The sequence below is a fragment of the Babylonia areolata genome, chromosome 3 (assembly GCF_041734735.1).
Source record: "Babylonia areolata isolate BAREFJ2019XMU chromosome 3, ASM4173473v1, whole genome shotgun sequence".
NCBI lineage: Eukaryota > Metazoa > Mollusca > Gastropoda > Neogastropoda > Buccinidae > Babylonia > Babylonia areolata.
The window spans coordinates 10,100,503-10,123,895 of record NC_134878.1 but is presented as its reverse complement, the minus strand read 5'-3'; the positions used below and the strand labels follow the sequence as shown (position 1 = coordinate 10,123,895).

Here is a 23,393-nt window from a genome sequence, read left to right as displayed (position 1 = left end):
TATTGCAGCCTTCAGACGCCCAGTCCTGAACACGCCACAGAAAGGGAGCCAAGCTCCAGGAGCCAAAGATGAGAAGAACCAAAGTCAGCATCAGCATCCCACGTCTTGAAAGGAACTGGCCACGGGAAAACACTGTTTGTACCTCTTCACAGCCCTCACTTTGAACCAGCCATGGAGATGCTCCCATTTATGGACTAAATGGATTTTATACTGAAATGTGTAAAACTGTTTTTTAACTGTTGTGCTACACAGCCTGTTCCTCCGTAATAATTTGCACCAGTTTGAAAGATGTACTGCTTTGTATTATTTAGGGAGACTGAATGATAATAAGAGTTGTGTTTTTGTTGTTCTCGGCTTGTTATTTGAACCTCCATGTGTTTTTTTGTTAATGTTATGCCCATAATTGTTATGTTGTATTAAATCATGCTGGTTGATTCTCTGCAAGCGTTGTGAAGAGCACAAGTGCTATTCCTAAGCTCTGAGCATGAATTGATAATTACCAATGAAAGCAATGTGAAATGTTTGCTTTTATTTGTATTGTGTTCATAGCTGACTTTTTTCCTCCAATTTCTGTTAGCGGTTTTAAAGAGAAAGTTGAAGTAAGTCACCAAGTTCCCAGTCTGAGACCAAATGTATAATTGTACATGCAGTGCTTAGCATTTTGAGAAAATCTTAAATACATTATAAGTTTAGAAACATTACTGATATTGCATCTGCACAACATTTGATATCTTGAGGAATAGTTAAACTGTGATGCCATTCAAGAAAACAGAATAGGGAGCACTCTTGAATACGTTGAAGATTCAGTTAATCAGTGAATCTGACAAGATAATGCCTTTCTGACAAACTTGTCTTTTTTTCACTTGTTTACAATGATACTGCTTCCAGTAAAATGTGTTCATGTGCATGCGTGTGCATGTCTGTGAGTGTTTATTGCATGTGTGGGTGTGCTTGGTACGTTGGTGTGTTTTTTGGTGTCATTTGCATAATTGGCAAAGGAGCCATATGACTGTGAATGAGTATCAGTCAGTTAATTGTATTACCACAAATTGTTTTACAACATAACACAGATTCAAGTATTTAAGCAGCAGAATGTAAATGACTTTTTTTTTTCTTTAAACAGAATTATTTGTGAACTTTCATTTGCCTAAAATCAAGCTGTACTGCTGCCATTGATACACTGTGAGCAAGTTCTTACCTCTTTTTGTCTGAGTGGAGTAGAACTGGCATTCAGGTGGTGTAATTCAGCACATTGGGCTTCTCTTGGCATTTACTCTGCTGTGTTTTTTTTTTTTTTTTTTTTTTTTTTTTAGCACCTTACCCCAGTTAGTGAACACTGTGGCTTTGCAAAAGTAGTTTGGTGTGTGTGTGTGTGTGTGTGTGTGTGTGTGTGTGTGTTAGTAACTCATGCAGTAACACTTCTTGATCAAACGGAAATTGGAATATATTCTAATCCTGAAAGCTTTGTTGACAATGAGAAGGAATTTTTGATAGGAAAACATTGGGGAGATGGTGGCATAGGTTAATGTGTTTATCAAATATTTTGTACGTACCTGTGAAGAGAGGCTTCACTGTAAGTGTGTACAGAATGGTGTCTTCCATTGGTGCTTTTCAATGATGGAAACAGATGACGTTGAACTGCTGCTGCTGCCGGCCTCAATTCTGGTGTGTGTTAATGTGTATGTTGTTCACCCTTTAACTTATACGCAGTTTTAACCATTTTTCTTGTTGCACTGTGTTTCTGAAAATAAAATGCCTATGTTCAGAAATCATTGTGTATACATGAACTTTGTCCACTCTACTGAGGTGTTTTTAAGTCATCAATATCAAAGAGCTGCCAGTTGGTGGTACTACCCAGATCCATCATTTACATAGCATATATGAATATTCAATGTTTTGTTAAAATACTCCGCTCTGACCCACCCACTAGAAGTTAATTCTAGTCATGTATGAGGCCTTGTTTTTTTCCCTTTAATATGTATAGATAGCGTAATTGCATTTTTCAACATTCTCTTTTTAGATATATTTATGTTTCTTTTTATTTATGTATTAACTTTATTTTTATTTATTCATTTATTTTGTTTTTGATTAGGTGGTTATGAGATGTTTATGCATGCTGAAGTATGTAAACATATATCGCAAATTGTTCATAACAGCACTTGGGGTTTTGGGTGATAACATTACCAACTGATCACAGTTTTAAGATTTTCATTTGGGGAATGTGAGAGGGGAGAGGGAAGGCTTTGCACAATTAGCATTTGTTTTTTGGCCTCAATTACAGTTAACGATGTCCTTACTCCATTTTATGTGGATAAATGCAAATTTTGTTGTCGCTATGGATGCTTGATATCTTTGCAGGCATACACACACAAATCCTGGTTTGACTTACACATTATGTAGTCCACTCATTTGATATTTGACTGAAGTGGGTATCCTGATCAGTTGCCACTTTCTTACAGATTAGTTTAGATCATGTAGTTTATTTGACTGAAGTGGGTATCCTGATCAGTTGCCACTTTGTTACGGATTAGTTTAGATCATGTAGTTTATCAGTGACACAGCAATAGATCAGTTGACATTGTTCATGAGAAGTTACACTGCAGCCAGAAAATCATTCAAAACCAAGCACTTTGTCAAGCAGCAAATTTTCGTATGTTTCCCAGTACCATTCCTTCTTCTTTCATTACCTGTTTGCATTTTTGTTTTCGGCAGGTCAGCTTACCTTTCCCACCTTGCAGCCATGATTTGTCATTTCATTGACAGGCGCAATAGCCGAATGGTTAAAGCGTTGGACTTTCAATCTGAGGGTCCCGGGTTCGAATCACGGTGACGGCGCCTGGTGGGTAAAGGGTGGAGATTTTTCCGATCTCCCAGGTCAACATATGTGCAGACCTGTTAGTGTATATGCAAGCAGAAGATCAAATACGCGTGTTAAAGATCCTGTAATCCATGTCAGTGTTCGGTGGGTTATGGAAACAAGAACATATCCAGCATGCACACCCCCAAAAACGGAGTATGGCTGCCTACATGGCGGGGTAAAAACGGTCATACACGTAAAAGCCCACTCGTGTGCAATCGAGTGAACGCAGAAGAAGAAGAAGTTATTTCATTCTGCCAGTATCATGTTAGTCTTTCCGACTCGCTCTACATCTTGCTGTCACCCTTCCCCAGCTCCCTTCTTCACAGGAACGTTCACCTAAATTCCCTGTACTGTAGTTTGAGAATACTCACTTGTCTGCTGGTATGTTCTTTGTTCATTTAACGATTAATCAGAACTGCAATTTACACCTTTCTTTTTTTTTTCTTTTCTTTTTTTTAATCCATGTTATTTGTTGAGTTTATTTACTGTTGTGTTACATTCCTTATCAAAACTACCCTGTCCCTGATTCCCTAGATTATAGTGTGAACAATAATTCTGTTTGTTGCTTTGAAATCTAGTGGAGTTGATTTAAAGTTAGCAGTTTTCTGAAATATGTTCTCACCCGATCTTATGTTATTTTATTTTATTTTATTTTATTTTCATCAGAATTAGTCTCAATCATATTTTTCCCAACTGTTCTGTACAGAAAGGGAGATTGTTGGAATAAAAGTGGGGACGGTTACCTCTCACCCCTTGTCTCTAATTTCATGGCCTCTTCAGGGTTGTCATTAACAGCTTGTATCTGTTTATAGACTGTCAACAGCAGTGTTCAGTTTTTTCTCCCTTTCAGTTTTATCTGAAACAGTAAATTAAAATTTTAGAAAATGTATTTGATGTTGTTTACATGAAATAAAAAACACATGATATGCAAGCTCAAATGAACAAGACAACACAGAACAAATCTGTGACCAGCCTTCATGATCCAAAATCATTTTTATGATTTCTTTTTGGTACAGGCTCAGTTGTCAGATGGTTAGCAAGTTGGACTTTTCAGTGTGAAGATCCTGGGTTCAAGGCTTTGATCCCAATATTGACAACTGGTGGATGAAAGGTTTAAATTGGTGTTTTCTTTTCTATTTTTTCTTTTTATCTCCAATACCATTGTGTGTGCAGACCTGCCTTATTCCTCTTTGTATACACATATAGAAGGTCAAATACATGTATTTGAAAAATTACACAATCCATGTCAGTGTTATCACATAATCCATGCCAGCGTAAGTGGGTTTAGGAAACATGAACATGCCAAGCAAGCACACACCTGCAAAACAAGAGTATGGCTGCCTATACAGTGAGGCAAAAGCAGTCTGCATAAAACCCATTCATACATGGAAATGGACAATGGTGGCTGCCCATGAATGCAGAAAAAAAAAAGATTTCATCTTGTCTAAGTATTACAGTCTATTCATAAAGAAACTAAGTCTGTTAGTCCATGGTGAGGCATTAAAAGAATTTTGCTGAGAAGCCAGGCTAGGCCGTAGCAGTCTTGGGATGTGTATGTTTGTTTCCTTTGGTCATTTGTGACACGTAAGTGCTACAGAATTACTTTTCTTTTTCTTCTATTTTTCATGAGGTGAGGGCTCTCAATTTTCTGGTCTGTCATTCCCAGAACAAGTAGGAGTGATGTTAAATGTTGTATTTTGTTTATACAGGTAACATGTTACGTAATTCAACTTACCTTGCCAAGTGTTTGCTTGTGCATAATAATACAGTTAATGAACATGGGTAGAACAAAAGAATGGAAATGTGTTGAATGATTTGTGTGCTTTTGAGCTTCATGGGTGGATCACATCAACAGACAATACCCTGCTGAACTTGGTTGGTTTGCTGTTTTTAGTCTTTTCATTCAAGAACTGTGCTGAATTTGATGCTGGGTTTGTTGGAAATGTACTTGTTAAAATGTGGACTTTCTGAGGAAAACTGTTCCCTGAAGTTTTGTTATAGCCTGTGATTAAAAATAGTTGGTGACATTTCCTGTACGCTGTTCCTGATCCCGTTTTTGAGTTGTTGTTTTTCTTGCATTGGTGTTAAGATATTCCCAAGATTTGTCTCTTGGGAGTATATCAACAAAAAGGAAAATAATGATGTAAAGACAATTTTAATAATGGTCCAGGTCATCATTTGAACTGTGTGAATGTAGATCAGCTATATTGAATGACTGAACAGGCTCATAATAAGTACACTAACATGAGTGTGAGATTTATGGGGAAAGGTTGGTTGTTTTGGGTGGTTGTTTTTTTTTTCAATAATTTAGCTTGCAACTAGAGGGAGTGGAGGTGGGGGTGGTTTGGAGGCGGATGGTTTGGTATGGCACATTTTAATATATAAAATTATCTGTTTCAGCCAGCTGTCCGATGTTTATCTCAAATGTTGATGAAGTGATGCATGTTTGTTTTGTGGAAGGAGTACTCTTTCTGTCAGGAATATTTGGGGGTTTGCCATGAGATGTTGATTGTGTGTGCCAAGACAAAAATTTTAGATTGTCAATTCCCCCTCCCATTTTTATCTCTCTTCTCGTTAACACTACTGGAAACCAATATATGTGCATGACACACATTGTTGATGTTGTATTACTGCTGATCATATCTTCTATATCATTGCCAGAATAAAATTCTCAGTGTTTATATATGATATATATATATATATATACTGAAGTTGAAAGTCGTGCAATTTGGGTGGTAAAAGACTTCTCTAAAGTGCGTATGTATACCGTATTTCCTTCTCTGGTACATGTAACATGCGGTTCTTGTCGCTGGTGTGTATGTTTTACTGTACTGTTTTGTTTTATCCCAGCTTTCTTCCTGTGATACATTACATACATTGTAGTTGTGCCTTCACCGTCTTTCATCATTTCAGTATGCGCATCTCGCATGACTTGACTTACCCAGTTGAAATTCAGACCTGTAAAATCTGTCAGTAAGGATTGTTTTGAGGTTTGTAGACATTTGAAGCTTGTCCGTGTGTTTGGTAAGGGTCGTAGACATTCTTAAGCATGCTTATGGTATTGATGAGGGTTTACAGATATTTCTAAGCATATCTGGGTACAAACTGGCAGAACTGTATGTGTGAGTATGCCAATGGGGAAAAAAAAAAAGACAGAAAAAAAATCATCATGAATGATGTTTGTCGTTCATGGTTGACTAATACAGGTTCAATGACTTTTTTGTTTTTGTTTTGAAAACCCTTAAGCTTTTTACAAGTTTATGAACCTAATGAAAGAGATGCACTGGTAGGAATACATTTTGATGGTGTCTTGTACAAATTAACATCATAAACACCATGAACAAGGTTTTGTACACAAAATCTAGATCGCAAGAAGTTTCAGGTCTGTTTTATATATATTACGACAGTCAACAGATGATACAGGCAGTCAATAACAGAATCAGTGTGAGGGAAAATGTACATTTTATACTGGGTCATGGCACATTATACATTTGTGTTCAAAACAGTGTGCTTGACATTTTATCTACATAAATTAAACCATTGTGTTGTTGATTCACCCATAATTAATTGGGGATCTTGCATTTGTGCGATGCCAAACCATGGTGATGAGTGTGTAATTGGTGCACAGTAAGATCCTCATTAGTGCTTGTTGGTCATTTTAATGTCTAGATTTCTAGGCCAACAAAACATATTACAAATTACTTAATATCTCAAAGATTATTTGAGGTGTAGACATTTTAGCTTGTCTGTGAATTGGACAGTTAGATTTACCAAGCATGCTTAGGAAGAGACAGTATTCAACATACTGCCTGAGAGCTTAGTGGAATGCCAAGGGAAAACAAGACCCAGAACACAGAGGTGCCTTCGTACAAATACAGCTTCAATGACATTCTGTTAAACCATTATAGTTCCAAGTTTTGCCTGAGAGTGCACGGTAGGACATTGAGGCTTGTCCAAAACTCTTCATAAGCACATGAACAAGGTTTGAACAATCATGAGATCGAAGAAGCGGTCGTTATGATATCTGAAGTCTCTCAAGAATACGCGTTAATCAACGATCAGGGAGGAAATGCATTGTACGGGCATGGCCGCTTGTGCAAAATGGCGTCCATTTGACACAACATAACCTTGTGTGTGTTTAGATAGAGGGGCCATGCATTTGTCGTGCAAACATGCTGAACAGTGCTTGAACTGATACCTACCTAGCATAATCATAGTCGGTTTATAAAAAAAAAAAACAATATTACAAATATTTATATCTAAAATTATTCTGAGAGGAGGACTGATTTTATCATGTTCTACTCGTCTTGAATTTTGTAAAGTTCTGTTCAGGTTCATATTTGTTCCTGAGAAATTATTAGAAAACAAATGTTGCCTGTCCCAATTAAAAAAACAACAAAAAACCCAAATGCTTTCCGGTGTCATTTCCATGAGGTAAACAGTTATTAAAATAATCTCGATTTTTGTTTCATGAAAAATGCACAAGCCAGTAACACTGTTTACTATGTTTGATGCATGTGTGGTTTGTAATCACTTCTCACCTCTTCATCCCCATTTTGCATAACAGAAGTCACTTATGAAGAGGGAAGAAATGCATTGAAAGAATTATGTTTGTGTGTGTGATGTTTATGTTTTTCTGACATTGTTGAATGTATCCCAGTCAACTGCTTGTTTACTGCTCAGCTTGTTAGTTGAGGAACTTGTTTGTTCTGTAGTGATCGGTTCAGCATGTCTTCCATCTGCATTTTGAAGCTGAATGCACTGCACTTTCATGCAACAAATTCCAGGTATGCTTACACCTTTTTTTGAATAAAAAGTTCAGTTGACAGTAATGTGTGCAAATGGAATTTATTTATCTAAGAGAAACAGGCATTACCACTCACCCCAGCCATTCTCGTTATGTTGAAAGTTGCAAGCTAACTTCACTGTATAGTGTTTTAATGTTTTTATGGTGTAAATCTGTTGCTTGTTGACCTTCTATTGCCAATGTGTTTTATTAAATGAATTGACAAGATATTTACTGAAATTTATTCTTCTGTGTTGAGTGTGTTTTTTGATAGTTATCAATTGCATGCTCTATCGCTATCAATTGAAAAAGCATCTTTTTTGTGGCATGGCATTTATTTCAGAACCTGCTTTCTCTTTCATTTCAAAAGACACACACACACTAACATGCAGACTTTCCTTTCATATTAGGTACATGTGTTTCCACCATACAGACGCAAGTACAACAGAAGTCTGGCATCGGCACAAAAACATTTAATACACCAACAGCAATACTGCTCATTACCACTTCTTAAATAATTTCAAGCACCCAACATTCTCATACACTTCAGGCTTTCTCAGTCACAACTACTGAAGAATGAATTCAACACAAAGTCATTTGCAGGGGGATGCCACAAAATGCCATAGCCTCCAGCACCAGGTCACACAGATGAACGACTACAATGTGTACTTATCATTTGATGCAAGTGCACACTTACACTGTGAAAAAAAAAAAATTATAATAATAAATCACAGATCCACATTTGGTGAGTCTCAGACACGAACAAGTCTGCTGATACAGACGAGGCAGACATCTGAAGACATTCTGAACACTGGAACAACAAATAGACAGCTAAAACAATCATGGATACTGAAACAGGGTTTCACAACTTTGTGGTCTGTGCTGCTAGTAGAACACTGGAATAATAAATTCCACTGGTGCTTTCCTATCACATGCCACAGTGGACAAAAGGCACTTAACACAGTTCAAGGCAACTGAAGAATTCTGCAAACCAATGACAATAACGTTTGGCAGTCCAGTTCTTATTTATTACACTACTTTCTGGTGAACAAGCACAGTAAATATTGTTTCTCTATGTGTGAATGTGTCCTTTCATGTCAAAACCTAATGGCTAGTACTAAGCATAGAAATGTTATACATTCTACATTTCACTAATGAGAGAGAAAGGCAAAATGAACTGATGAAGCTGTGCAGACTGATTTATCACAAGCTTTCCTCATGGGAGCAAAGCTGCTTCTGTAAATTCAAGTTTCAAGTTTTAATTATCCTTTCACTCCTATTGGAGTATGGAGGATTACTACAAAATAAACTTTTCATGCCCAGAACAAACATTTCCAAATACACAACAATGTCACATAAAAATTGAGAAAACACAAATGTCTTTTAACTCCAAAAGTATAACTAGGCAACATTTGCAAATCTAATCATCTTACTTACAGCTAAAATGACTTTTTTGCCTCCTTTGAGCATATTACAAAAATTAAAAACCGAACAAAACATCATACAGCTTTTGCCTCACCTTTAGTGCACAACACCAGTTGTGTTGATTCAGGCAATGTTATACTTCTTGTTTCACTCGTTCTCTTTGTTTCTTTTTATCCTTAGTAAGGAGGAAGGTGGCAGAATGGTTAAGATGCTCAGCTGCCAATACAGAGAGTCCGTGAGGGTGTGGGTTCGAATCCCGCTCTCGCCCTTTCTCCTAAGTTTGACTGGAAAATCAAACTGAGCGTCTAGTCTTTCGGATGAGACGATAAACCGAGGTCCTGTGTGCAGCACGCACTTGGCGCACTGAAAAAGAACCCATGGCAACGAGAGTGTTGTCCTCTGGCGAAATTACGTAAAATGAAATCCACTTTCATAGGTACACAAATATATGTAAGCATGCACTCAAGGCCTGACTAAGCGCGTTGGGTTATGCTGCTGGTCAGGCATTTGCTCAACAGATGTGGTGTAGCGTGTATGGATTTGTCCGAACGCAGTGACGCCTCCTTGAGAAAGTGAAACTGAAACTTATCCTTAGTCTACATAAAGTCTACATATAATTGTATCTGGAGCAAAACAGTGAGATCATATACGGTCATGCACAGAAAGCATTGCGTAAAGTGCAAACAATGAACTGCAGGAGAGGAAAAATAACAACAGATAATAAGTCCAGATGAGTCAAGAAGTAACTGAACCAAGCATGCAAAGATAATGTAACTGAATACAAGTTGTTGCTAACTTCAGTGGATCACTGGGAACTATTCAAGCCATGCTCCATTTCACAATTCGTCAAATTTAAGCCCAAAGCAATCAGGAATGTTACATTTTGGATTGAAGTGGTATTCAGCGAGATCAGGTGCTCTGATACTGACACGATTTCAATGGTATCCTGACATAAATATCTAAAGCAGATGGCACAAACTTTCAGTTATCAGACCCTGTGTCATGGTAACCTGTCAAGATGGCTGAAATGATCTTTGTCATCAATGTTTTCTATGCATCGCTCATGGTGACAAGTTGGACAAAACATAGTTCCAAAGGCCAATTCATGTCAAGCTGCTGTTTTTTTTCAGATTCACTGGAGGACCAGACCACAGAAGATACACTGCAGCTCTGTTATCGATGATAACAAGGATTAACAACAGCAATGATGAACGACGACTGAGGACAATTTCATCTCAGTTCTTCAGCATACATTTACAACTCATCATGCATTCTTTCGTGTTTCTGAAACAGAAAAGAACAAGCATTCAGTATATTTTTTTGTGTCTGAAAATTGAGACGAGAAAAGCATTTGGTATTTCCACTTGTAAAGGCCAGCCATACCACACTGTGCCCATGGTACTGTGAACTAAAACAAAGGGCTCACACTGTGCAACACATTCAAATATACACAACAAAGGCTTGCTGCTCACACTGTACTGTTTTGCCCCCCCCACCCCCACCCCACCCACCCACAATCACATGCACACAAAGCAGGTAAACAGTCCAAAAAAATGTTATCACATGATGGTACTAGCATGGAACATATTCACTTCAGATGGATGTCATTGTTTTGTTTGACAATTTACCTTGATTTTCACATTCGGAACCATGACATCCATTAAATTTTTAATTGCAAAAGGCTTTGTGGTTTCACTTTGACCTTCCCTTGTCATGCGAAAGTCATGAACCTTTTTATTTGCTGACCCATCATCTGCACCGTTTCAGTGGCATAACTCCCATGGCGTTCATTCATAACTCCCATGGCATTCATTCAGAGTCCCCCATACACAGCCACACCTAGGTTCGTTTGTTGCAGTCCGAGTGTCAGCAGTCCACAGGGAACCATCGATGTTAGGTCGCCAGGAGGCCACACACCAGAGGAGACCCTACACTGCTGCTCAGTCACCTCGGTGATGTTCAGTCGTGCCTGTTCTGATTAGGACACCACCTACTAAGTCCACTACTGATGACAATAATGGCTTAGTTGCGGAGCCAGACTGATTGAGCGTCCCCACAAGAGTAAAGATCGCCGCCACATCCCTCCAATGACAAATGAACCTTACTTTAACACTGGCTAAGCCTAAAGCTTAGAACTTTTACGGACTTTTGTTTTTAAGTGAAACATGTCTGCTTCAACCTTTGAGTGAAAAACCAAGTGCTCTAACAACAGGTGGGTCATGCACATCAAGTGTTGTAGATGGAGTGCAGGACTGAGGACGGTTTCATGTGAAGCCAACTGTGTGACACAGCCTTTACAGTTATGGTCCATCAGTCTGTTACGATCTTTAAAACGGGTTTGACGCGTGGAAATAATTCCAGACAAAACAAAACAGCATGCCACTCCTTTTTAATGCACTTTTACAATCATCAAAAAAAAAAGAAAAGAAAAAAAGTCAGCTTCTTATTTCTTGTTAATGAAATTTTACATGAAAAACAAATGCATCTCTAATGAAAATTTATAATTTTCTGGCAAACTGACCTTCAAATGTTCAAACGTACACTATGAAATGAAGAGTTAACAGGTAATTTCACATTAAAAAAAAAGCCAAAACACATGTTCACACAAACACACAAGCAAGAGTGGGCTTTTACACACACATACAACATACATGAGATACACACACACACACACACATGCACAAAACAAACAACAGTACAAACCTTGGCTTGTTCTTTCTTCTCTCTCTCAGCTGCCCGTTTCCTTACATCTGCCAAGCCTTCCCTGCCAGGCGCATGTGGCCGGGCTTCTTCCTCTTCAGGCATGTATTCCTGATCTGCATATTCATCTGGCAGATCCTCCTCCCTGATCCCCCGTCTTCTGGCTGTGGAAAGAAGGGGATCCATTAAAAGGTTAACTCACTCAGTACGGCCAGTCCTCTCTTCTCCTCTACACAGACCCCTCGGATGTCCAGTGGGTGTCTGAATGACCCAACCTTTAGCTTCCGTCGTCAGAATTGTATTCTTTGTCAACATTCACCTATTCAGTATAAGAGCCTTTCGCTTGCAATATTTTGATGGCGGTAATTGGGGTGAAACGCTGTTAACGTCGTCTCTTTCGCCGTTCGTATGGAGAGAGTTAAAAGAAAAGAAAAGAAAATCCAGTGAACCAGCAGTGAGGAATCGTTTTTGTTACCGTCCCCCCATCTCTGCTCTTAGCCTCTCATACTTCAGGATCCTGCTGTGGGAAGCTGCTTAGACTTGTCTCAAGTAAGGGCGTGTCACCACAGTGCAGGACAGTGTTATTTTCTCTCAGCAAATTATTTGCTTTACTGTCAGTGAGGATTTTTCCAGCGAAAACTCTGTTGTTGCCATGGGTTCTTTTATGTGCAATAAGTGCATGCAGCACAAGTGACCTTGGTTTACTGTCTCATAAAAAAAATCTATCTAGCAATCAGATCACCACTGAAAATCAAATGGAGGGAGGGGAGGGGGACTGGAGGGGGCAAAAATCCCATTCCATGCAGGAATCAAACCCAGGACACTCACTTCTTAGTGTGGTAGACCCACCTTCTAATTTCTGAAATCAGCTGACTTGTAGAACTGTTCTATCTGATGGCAAACGATGCTTCTTCCCTCCTACCCACTTCATTCACATTCCTTCCACATATTTATAAAATCAGCTGTCTGGAACTGCTACCACACACTTGTTAAATGATAAGCAGTAACACTGTTCAGTTCCTGTGAATTCCTGCTCAACAAGGAAGGAAGGTGGCAAAATGGTTAAGATGCTTATCTGCCAATAGTGTCCATGGAGATTTCTGGGTCTGAATCCTGTTCTCACCCTTTCTCCAAAGTTTGACAGGAAAATCAAACTACGCATGTGGTCATTCACAGGACACGATAAACCAAGGTCCTGTGTGCAGCACACACTTGGCACACTGAAAAAGAAGCCATGGCAACATAAGTGTTGTTTTTTGACAAAATTCTGCTTGGCAAACAAATATGAGTCATATGCATGCACTCAAGGCCTGAGTGTGTTGGGTCATGCTGCTGGTCACGCATCTGCCTAGCATGATGTGTAGCATATATGGATTTGTCTGAATGCCGTGATGCCTCCTTGAGAAACAGAAATGAAACTCATGCTCACCTTCTGCCTGTCTTGCCTTCTTTTTCTCTGCTCTATACTTTTCCCAGGCTGCCTCGTCTTCAAGTCTTGCCTTCATCCGGTTTTCCGGATCCTGTCAACAAAATATAGATTTGTCCAGCATTAAGTATGGTATTTTCAAACAAGTTCCAGAAAAATGCAAGAGGCTCAGAGAAGAAAGAAATATGAAACAAGTACTACTACTCTTTGCCAAAGGTGCATAATTCACTCAAGGCCTGACAAAGCGCGTTGGGTTACGCTGCTGGTCAAGCATCTGCTTGGCAGATGTGGTGTAGCATATATGGATTTGTCCGAACGCAGTGACGCCTCCTTGAGCTACTGAAACTGAAACTGCATAATTCAAACAAGTGCTGTTCGTGTAATGCATCAACACATGCTCTTATTCTCACCTGTTTTCCAAATCATATCATGTATATTAAGGTTGCAATGTTCTGTATGTTCTGTAGGTGTCATATTCCTGAATAAAGGGCTTTGTCCAGTCTTGAATAAATGCTGTCTGTGTTTCACATTTCTTCCGCTGTAGTTGCAATGTGTAGATGTCAAATGAAGTGTGTAGGAACGGACTTGGTGCTTATGTTTTAGGGCAAGTCTCTGGGTTTATTTCTCTGTTAGTCTGTACTCCTCATTTATTTATCTTGTAACTGATGGGTGACATGATCGTTTTGAATTACGTACCCTTCTCTGGCCCCACGTGTCAATGCCATGCACTTTTGCATAGTTTGCATCGTCTGTGATCAAAATGTTGTCAAAAACACTTCCCCCTTTTACCTGAAAAACAAAACAAAAACTGTTCATAGCAATATAAAAAAACCCATCATATATACATATATGTGGGAGCTGTGAAAAAGAATTTCAAATATAATAAATATGTCATGGTAAATAGTAAGGTCTAGATATTTAACTCAAAGAATAATAACATAATAAAAGGACATTTGATACACCCAATCTAACGAAACAAAAGCCCTAGGTGTTTACAATGAAAAATACAATGATGTATGCATACTAAAAACACATGAATATATCCGCAAACACAAATCCTCCTGCTCTGAAACCCACAAACCCACACCCACTCCACACAAGATGTCGACACACACACACACACACACATACACTCAAGCACATCTTGGCAGTTCAAGGCATATGAACATGGTATGTTTAAAATAGTATAAAAAAAAAATTGTAGAAGTAAAAAAATTAACTTGACTAAAACATGAAAGTGAAGACAAGGAGTTATTTACTGATTTGTATGGCTGGAAATAAATGAGTTCAAGAGGTTTTGAAAGAAAGGCAAGAAACAGCATGACAGACAGGAAACAGGAGTGAGTTCCATGCAGAAGAAGCCTGGAAAGAGAAAGTGTATTGGTGATCTGGTTCTGTAGGATGGAATTTTTAAGAGATGGTCATCACCTGATGACTGGAGCCGGCGACGTGGAGAGTAGTTATGCATAAGTTCAGAAAAGTCAGATAAAAAGTAAGACAAGGTAAAAATACAATTACTTTTTTTTAAGAATGAAAGAACTAATCAATGAATATAATGTGTTTACGTAAGTCTAGACACTGAAGGGCAAAAATAACCTTTTTTTGGGGGGGTGGGGGGAAGAGCAATGTTTTACCAGTAATGAAAGAGGTTACCCCTTTGCTTCTTTTTTTTATTTTCCAAACATGTCTATCACTACTTACCTGCCATATATCAATTCCTACGGCACCAATGTCTGGGTACACATACAGCTTGTCATCAGGAGCATAATCTGGGTTGTCAATCTCTTTGCCCACCCACTCCCCCATGTAGTTGGGGTTCTTGATCTGAGGCTGTCGCCACTCACCCTGTTCATACAAACTGACAGGTTATTCCCCCTGCTGTGAAAATAACATTCATGCAACTGTCAATACACAATCAGAAAGTGCAAAGCCATCAAAGTCTAATGGACAGGCACACAGTATGGTAATTTCAATCAATATTGTGCAACTGTCACTGAATACTTAATCAGGAAATACACAATTCTCAAAGTCTAATGGGCAGCCATACAGTAAGGCTATTTCAATCAATCATTCAGCACAGTCACTAAGATCATTTCAACCAATCACAAATCTGGACCATGGGCCTGAAAACAAACTACATTGGATCTGGAAAATAGATGTATTGGGTAAAATTAGTCTTGCTTCTGACATGGGACACATGTCGCCCATGTATTGTATTACATTTTGTCATGACAGATTTCTCTGTGTGAAGTCTGTGCAGCTCTCACTCCAGAGAACATGTAGTACAGTGCAGCACTACTCTATTATTTCTGCATCCAATTGGGTAGTTTTTTTTCCCATACGAAAGTTAATTTTTCTACATAATTTTGCTAGGGACAACCATTCTGTTGCCATAGATTCTTTTAAGTGCACTAAGTGCATGCTACACTTAGGAATGTGGATTATCGTCTCATCCAAATTACTAGTGTCCAGACCACCAGAAACTTTTTCATGGTAACAAGAGAAAATCCCAGCTCTGAAGTTACCTCATAATCTGGGTTGGAAATCATGGGAGCTTTCCACTCGCCCTGTTTCTCGTCATCCCAGTCTCGCGGCTTCCTGGCGTCAGGATCAGGTATTTCCCTCGGCTTTTCAAAGTCAGCAGGTTTCTTCACCCACGGGTCTTCAATCATCTCCCGATCATCCCAGTCATCTGGTTTGGGTTGCTGTTCACACACACACACACCACACACCACACCACACCACACCACACCACACACACACACACTATTGTTTCTTTCTTTAACATCTTTAGGGTTGTGTGGGGGAGGAGGACCCACAAAGAATAGCAGGAAGAAATAAAGCATTCACCAAACCAAATGCTCACTGACCTAAACAAACAAAAAACCCAATCAGAATATCATTGGAAATTTTAGGAGCCTTTGTAGAGCTGGTTTCTTTTCAAGAAACGACAAGACATCAAAAGACAATGTCACGAGAATTCGGCAAGTATCTTTTACTCAGTTATCTGCTGTTGCACAACCCAACCCATGTGTAAAACACTCCTTTGTAAAGTAAATTTATCACCGACAGCAGATAAATTACATTCATTACAAAATCACATAAACACACACTCAAATTTTTTTCACAGCAAATTTTCACTTTACACAGATTGATCTGAGCACCACCCTTTTGAAAACATGCTAAGTCCAAAAATGATTCAAGATTACTTTTAAAAGCAAACTACAAAAAAAGAATGTTAAAAAAGATGAACCAGTCATTCTCTATGCTTGGAAGACAGATTGGGATTTTATATCTATGAAGAATGACAGCTTCAAATCATATTTGTGTGCAATACAGACGTCAAACAAAACATCTGCAATGCTCCTGGAATATCGAAAACTTCACATACAAATAATTCAGAACAAAAATTTGAAGCTAACCACACTGAACAAAAGTTTAAATTTCAGGCAAAGCTTTTTTCATGAGAACAAAGATAACATGAACACAAATTCAAACTGTACATAAAATACTTCTCCAAACTCTCCAACACAAATCTTAAGAGCTACATTCTTTGATGACTTAATAAATAAAAATACTGCTCTGTGTGTGTGTGTGTGTGTGTGTGTGTGTGTGTGTGTGTGTGTGTGTGTGTGTATGAACAGTTCATCTTGATTGTAAACAAAGAATTGCAGACATCAAGCAAAATTTTAAGTTGTTTGACAGTTTCAGAGTTTCGATTTGATGCACAAAACCTGATATTCAAAGCCAAGCACAAATCCACACATCCTGATTGTGATGCTGAAAGAGAACTTTGAGGATTGGAAGGGAACAATGAGTATTTATTGAAAAGGATCACATAAGAGGAAGGATAAAAGCTTACAATATAAGACAAAATAAAAGTATCCATACATAAATATAAGTCATGTTTTCAAAGCATAAAATTATCCTTCCTTGGCAATGCAAAATGTCTTTTAATTTAGAAAACAAAATATAGTATTATGCACCTGATGAGAAACAACAATTTATATGTCAACTCACATATTCTCAAGCCACAAGACTGACAGTTCAGAAATCTGCAAATCTATGTTTAAAAAGGAAAAAATGAACAACTGTTGAAACTGAGAGGACTGAATATGAAAAAGAGGAAGGTAAGACTTTAGCTCTCGACTACCATGGTATCAAGCCAGCTACTCCTGAACACTTTTTTTCTCACCAAGACATATGGCCTTGATAACAATATGTACCTTTTGACTAATTGAGAGTCTTGTTGTTCTTCCTTTTAACCATATGCTTGTTTTTAAAACAGTGCCCAGAAAAAAAAAAAAACAACTGTGCAGCTTGTTGCATCAGACTGACATTTATGACAACTTTAAAAGAAACACAATGTACAAAAAGAATGACAGTAAGATATGATGATACAATTTACACTGTCTGTAAACTCACAGAAATTTGTCTTTTGGGTCGAGCACAAGTAATATTGAACATATAAAGCACAACCACTTTTAGAACCATGGCCATTCATCAAAATATGCCAATAACAATATATCAAAACACAGAAAAAAATGCTTCATTTTACAGTCAACAATTTCAAGAACCAACGAAACATGTAATTCACAGATAACAGTGACTGTCCACAATAGGCAATTCTCATGTTCAGCAATACAGAGAAGAATACGATACACAGATAATGACTGTCAACAAAAGGCAATTCTCATGTTCAGCGATACAGAGGAGAATATGATACACAAGAAACAACCACCATCAACAACAAGCAATTCTCCACATTCAGGTCGCCTACAATAATCTTCTTGGGCGGCAGGAAGTCCCAGTCGGCCTCCAACTCGCCGACCTCCCGCAGTTTGTTGTCGACCAGCACTTCATACGTCCTCTCTGGGTTCACCACCAGGGTGTACAGATGTGTCAGGTTGTCATACCTGCAGGTCAGGTTTTTCTTGTGCTGGAGATTCCTGCCCTTGTAGTTGAAGATGACGTGCAGCTTTCGATCAATGCCACAGATGTCCGGTCCTGTCAGCAATGTCTGTCAACAGCTCAATAGTCTTCTGGTAGCTATCACCAGATTTATCAGCAGCTCAACACTGTTCTGGTATCTGACACCAGATCTATCAACAGCTCAACAGTCTTCTGGTATCTGTCACCAGATCTATCAACAGCTCAACAGTCTTCTGGTATCTGACACCAGATCTATCAACAGCTCAACAGTCTTCTGGTAGCAGCCACCAGGTTTATCAACAGCTCAACAGTCTTCTGGTAGCAATCAGCAGATTTACCATGATCAAAAGCAAGTACCAGGCAAGTCAATACAGCAAGATATTAACTTAAGCACCATAGTTTTTAGCCACAAAGGCACTTTTTTCCTTCCTTGCATTTTATTCAAGGCTCTTGAAAATAGCAACAGCAAAAAACCAGGACCCATGGTTTTATAATGATAGGCATACAGTGATACACTGCAACGGTGTGGTCAAGTTTCAGCTTCCTCCTTTGCATAACACAACAAAAACATTATAAATGTACACTGTCCTTAATGGCAACATTCAGCTGATTCACCACGCTCAAGTGGCCATGCAACAGCTGACTGATCTGCAGTTCCCTGTACATCTAACCCCTTTACTGATGCTGATGAGTAATCTCATCAATGAAGGGCTGTCCCTCACTGCGAGGAGACAGAGCCTTACAGTTCATATGTCAGTCACTCTGTATTTTGGTCTTCTTCCTCTTAGGACTGTAAATTTAGTATAAAAAACGATAAAATAAAAAGGATAAGAAAAAAAAAACACACCATTTTTACATACAGAACAAAAGTTGTAACTGCACTTCAAATATATCTAACACCGATGTCATTTCACCAAACTCAAGCAGTTAAGGGGTTAACAGAGAAAAATCCAACAGCATGTCAGCCTCTTGCAAAATTACACAATGTTCACCTTACTTTAAAAGTTTAAAGGTTAAAGGTCCCATAGCCTTTTACAGCCACCGGGGCAATTAATTCATATCCACTGTCTTTTGGGCTTGGCATAGAAAGGAAAGGCCCAGTCCTCTCTTTCCACAGTTTCAACCTTCCCCAACCAAAGTCAGGAACTCGTTCACACCTCGGTGGAGTGAGGGAAATCAGAGAAAAGCGTCCTTCCACAGGACACAGCACCATGCTGAAATGGGTCCTTGAACGATGGGCGCCATAGCCGAGTGGTTAAAGCACTGGACTTTCAATCTGAGGGTCCCGGGTTCGAATCACGGTGACGGCGCCTGGTGGGTAAAGGGTGGAGATTTTTACGATCTCCCAGGTCAACATATGTGCAGACCTGCTAGTGCCTGAACCCCCTTCGTGTGTATATGCAAGCAGAAGATCAAATACGCATGTTAAAGATCCTGTAATCCATGTCAGCATTCGGTGGGTTATGGAAACACAGAACATTCCCAGCATGCACACCCCCGAAAGTGGAGTATGGCTGCCTATATGGCGGGGTCAAAACGGTCATACACGTAAAAGCCCACTCGTGTGCATACAAGTGAACGTGGGAGTTGCAGCCCATGAACGCAGAAGAAGAAGGGTCCTTGAACCCTGATCAGTGGATAACAAGTCCAGTGCCTGATTCTGCCATGACGCCTTACTTCAGAAAGGTTTTTATAGTGTATTGTATTACTGCATTACTCTTCCTTGTCACAACAGAATTCTCTGTGTAAAATTAGGGCTGCTCACCCCAGGCAGAGCGCGTCGCGATACTGAGAGCGCCATCCACTTTTTGTGCGTTTCTTCCTGCCTGCAATTTTGTTTTCCTATCAAAGTGGATTTTTGGAAAGAATTTTGCCATGGACAACCCTTTTGTTGTCATAGGTTCTTTTGCCATGGACAACCTTTTTGTTGTCACAGGTTCTTTTACGTGCACTAAGTGTATGCTGCACATGGGACCTCGGTTTATCGACTCATCTGAATGACTACCATCCAGACCACCACTCAAGGTTTAGTGGAGGGGGAGAAAATACTGGCGGCTATGGGATTCAAACCAGTGCGCTCAGATTTTCTCGCTTCCTAGGCTGATGCGTTACCTCAAGGCCATCACTCCATACCCTAGCTGCACTCACCAAACATGATGAGGTAGGGGGTTTCGCTGTGCAGGTCCTCCTGATTGAGATCTGAAGAGTACAGTTTGAGGTACATGCCACCACACTCAATGTTCTGCTCTTTCTTCACCGTGAACTGGATCACCAATGTCCTGTTGTCATTGGTAAACTTCTTGAACTTGGTAGAAATGCCATAGAATCTGCCATCCTGGGTCGTTCGCAAACCTGAAAAAAATAAATAAATAAATACAGGGGGGAAAGTGCAACAATACACACACACTGATATAGTTGTACCTTCATGATAGAGAACAGTAACACTTGTCAAAATGATGCATAGGAATTAGGATCTCCATTAGAAAGTACCAATCTGGCCGGTCGTTTTACTTTCCCTTTCTTCTGGTACTACTTTACTGAAAATGGATTAGAATCTATATGAATTAAAGAAAAAACAACTGGTGTGCATGTGTGTGCACCAAAGTTCATGCATGTGCATGTGTGTGTGTGCCAGTGTGTACAGCTACCTACATGAAAGGGTAAATAAACAAAAACAGTCATAAACATAAAATGTTACATGTCTATACAATTGTGTATGCGTGCGTGACTGAAACCTGATTGAACACCACAGGAAACAAATGATGAGCGCCCAATGGCAGCTGTCAGTCAGCTCTGTCCAGGTAGGCAGCCTGCTGTGCAAATGACTCAGTGTCTGTAAAGCACTTCGATCTTGGTCTCCAACTGAGGACAGGTGCTGAATAAGTATCCATATCATCATCATCAGTGTGTGTGCAGTGTGTGTGTGTGTGTGTGTGTGTGTGTGCAGTGTGTGTGTGTGTGTGTGTGTGTGTGCAGTGTGTGCGCAGTGTGTGTGTGTGTGTGTGCAGTGTGCGCAGTGTGTGTGTGTGTGTGTGTGTGAGTGAGCAAAGAGGCAGAATGGATAATCACCCTTATCTGCCAATACAGTGTCCTGAGGGTCTGGGTTCAAATCCCACTCTCACCCTTTCTCCTAAGTTTGACTGGACAATCAAACTGAGCATCCAGTCATTCTGATGAGATGATAAACCGAGCTCCCATGTGTGGCATGCACTTGGCGCACCGAAAAAGAACCCATCCCATGGCAACCAAAGTGTTGTCCTCTGGCAAAATTCTATTTAAAAAAAAAAAATCATTCATATACGTACATAAATAAATATATACATGCATGCACTCAAGGCCTGACAAGCGTGTTGGGTTATGCTGTTGTCAGGCCATACCATGTTGAAAACACCTGTTCTCGTCTGATCACTGAAGTTGAGCAACATCGGTTCTGGTTGGTACTTGGATGGGTGACCGACTGAGAATACTGGGTGCTGTTGGCATTTCCTTATATATATATATATATATATATGTGTGTGTGTTTGTGTGTGTGTGTGTGTGTGTGTGTGTGTTGTGTGGAGAGAGAGAGTGAGTGAATGAGTGTGTGTTTATTTACATTTGTTTGCATATTTGTTTCATTTTATCTTTTAACTTTTATTATCAAAGTCATTATTATTCATATTTTTTCTACATTTTAAAATTTTCTTTATCTATTTGCTTACTTATTTTCTTTTTTTTTTTTCCTTAAAAAAATCATTTATTCATTAATTCGATGACTTATCCATTTATGTATATTTTTTTTTCTTTTCTTTTTTCCCTCAAGGCCTGATTAAGTGCGTTAGGTTGCACTGCTGGTCAGGCATATGCTTAGCAGCTGTGCTGTAGCGTATTTGGATTCTTCTGAACGCAGTGACACCTCCATGAGAAATTGAAACTGAGCACGCATTTTTGCATGAATCACTGACTTTTTTTTTTGGGGGGGGGGGGGGGGGGGGAGGGGGAGGGGTCTTTTCTTAAAAATGGTTTGACTATTGTCCTTTTGTGGGTGACAACTACTGTTCATCTGTGTGTGTATGTGTGTTAGTGTGTGTGTGTGTCACAGTGTGTGCAAAAGGATGTATTCATCATCAGATGTCCCAGTCTACTTACCCCTGTCTTTCAATGGATCTCCATAATATGCGCCAGGTGAAAGTTCAAACTCTCCTTGCTTATCACCATAATGTTTGGAGTGAATCCACTTTTCCGCCCATTTTTCTGTTGAAGAAAAATCTTTTAAATTCAAATTTAACAATTTCATACTTACTGACGTGATAAAATTAAATGTATACATTCTCCTGTTTAAAAAAATACCAAAAACAATCCATTGTTTTGTGATCTAAACAGTTAACAAGCAACATGCACATATTCACACGTTTGCGCAAGTGCGCGCGCGCGCTCACACACACACACAGTCACACAAGCACATGGAATCAAGGGAAACTTGGCAAAACCAGTGTTATATCAATGCCACTCACTTGTTTAACTTTTGCATGAACAACAATCCGCAACAAAGAAAATTAGTATACAGTTCTAAGAACAAAAACACATTCAATAAAGAAATACATCTGACCACTCGAATCACCTAACTGCTCATCCACTTTACCACGTGCTAACATGCAAGAAAAAATAATTAATCAATGACGAAAAATAAACAATTCTTCACTTCACAATCAATCACTGCAAAACAAGAACCAAATAATCCTGCAAAACCACTGTTTTAGTCGATTCAATCAAAAACAACCACTTTCTCCCCCTCTCTTTTCTCGCACGTGCGACACGTACGCACATAAAACAAGTTGCGTGCGCACCGCTAAAATCGAAAGTTCTAAACCAGGCCCAGTACAGAGCAGAACACAGTAAAGAAAGAAGAAAAAGATATTTATATTTCCATACCGTCAAATTCCTCTTTGAAAAACACCTTTACGTCAGGACGATACCTGGGGTCGCGTTTACGGTAGCTTTTATCTTTCGCACCTCCTTCGTTCAGGGCGAAACTTAACCCTAGAAGCGTCGACAAAAGAACCAATAATTTCATGGTGTGGCGGTGTGTCTCCATTGTCGTCTGCCGAACGCTGCGCACAGTCGTTCTGTCGCTGTCAATTCGAAGCGTAGTCGTGTGGAGTTGGAGTTGTCTGGAAATGTTTTGTTCTTCTCCAGCTGTCTTCCGCTGATTCGTTTCTTTCCAGGATGCAGACCAATCAGATACCACCACTTGTTGTTTGGGTCTTCCCGCGTGCTGCATTCAG

At 39.3% G+C, this 23,393-nt stretch overlaps 2 protein-coding genes and 1 pseudogene across 4 annotated transcripts in view; 2 read left to right on the top strand and 1 right to left on the bottom strand.

The window, feature by feature from the left end:
- Positions 1–6,527, top strand: part of LOC143279711 (uncharacterized) — a 33,311-nt gene extending 26,784 nt beyond the window's left edge. For all 3 annotated transcript variants that reach the window (XM_076583821.1, XM_076583822.1, XM_076583820.1), the window contains one exon: positions 9–6,527. In XM_076583821.1, coding sequence (XP_076439936.1) covers positions 9–29 — 21 coding nt within the window. In that variant the 3' untranslated portion in view covers positions 30–6,527. The remainder of the gene's footprint in view (positions 1–8) is intronic.
- A 1,591-nt stretch (positions 6,528–8,118) lies between these two features.
- LOC143280434 (calreticulin-like) lies at positions 8,119–23,258 on the bottom strand. The gene is made up of 10 exons (XM_076585074.1): positions 23,041–23,258; positions 22,258–22,362; positions 20,278–20,481; positions 17,978–18,204; positions 15,723–15,902; positions 14,899–15,042; positions 13,894–13,986; positions 13,201–13,291; positions 11,775–11,935; positions 8,119–10,355 (listed from the first exon to the last, which is right to left on the bottom strand). Exons 1-10 carry the CDS (start codon positions 23,201–23,203, stop codon positions 10,326–10,328), a joined length of 1,398 nt encoding a protein of 465 aa, XP_076441189.1. The 5' UTR covers positions 23,204–23,258; the 3' UTR covers positions 8,119–10,325.
- On the top strand, positions 21,492–21,611 carry LOC143280696 (5S ribosomal RNA; annotated as a pseudogene).
- Positions 23,259–23,393: the final 135 nt, after the last annotated feature.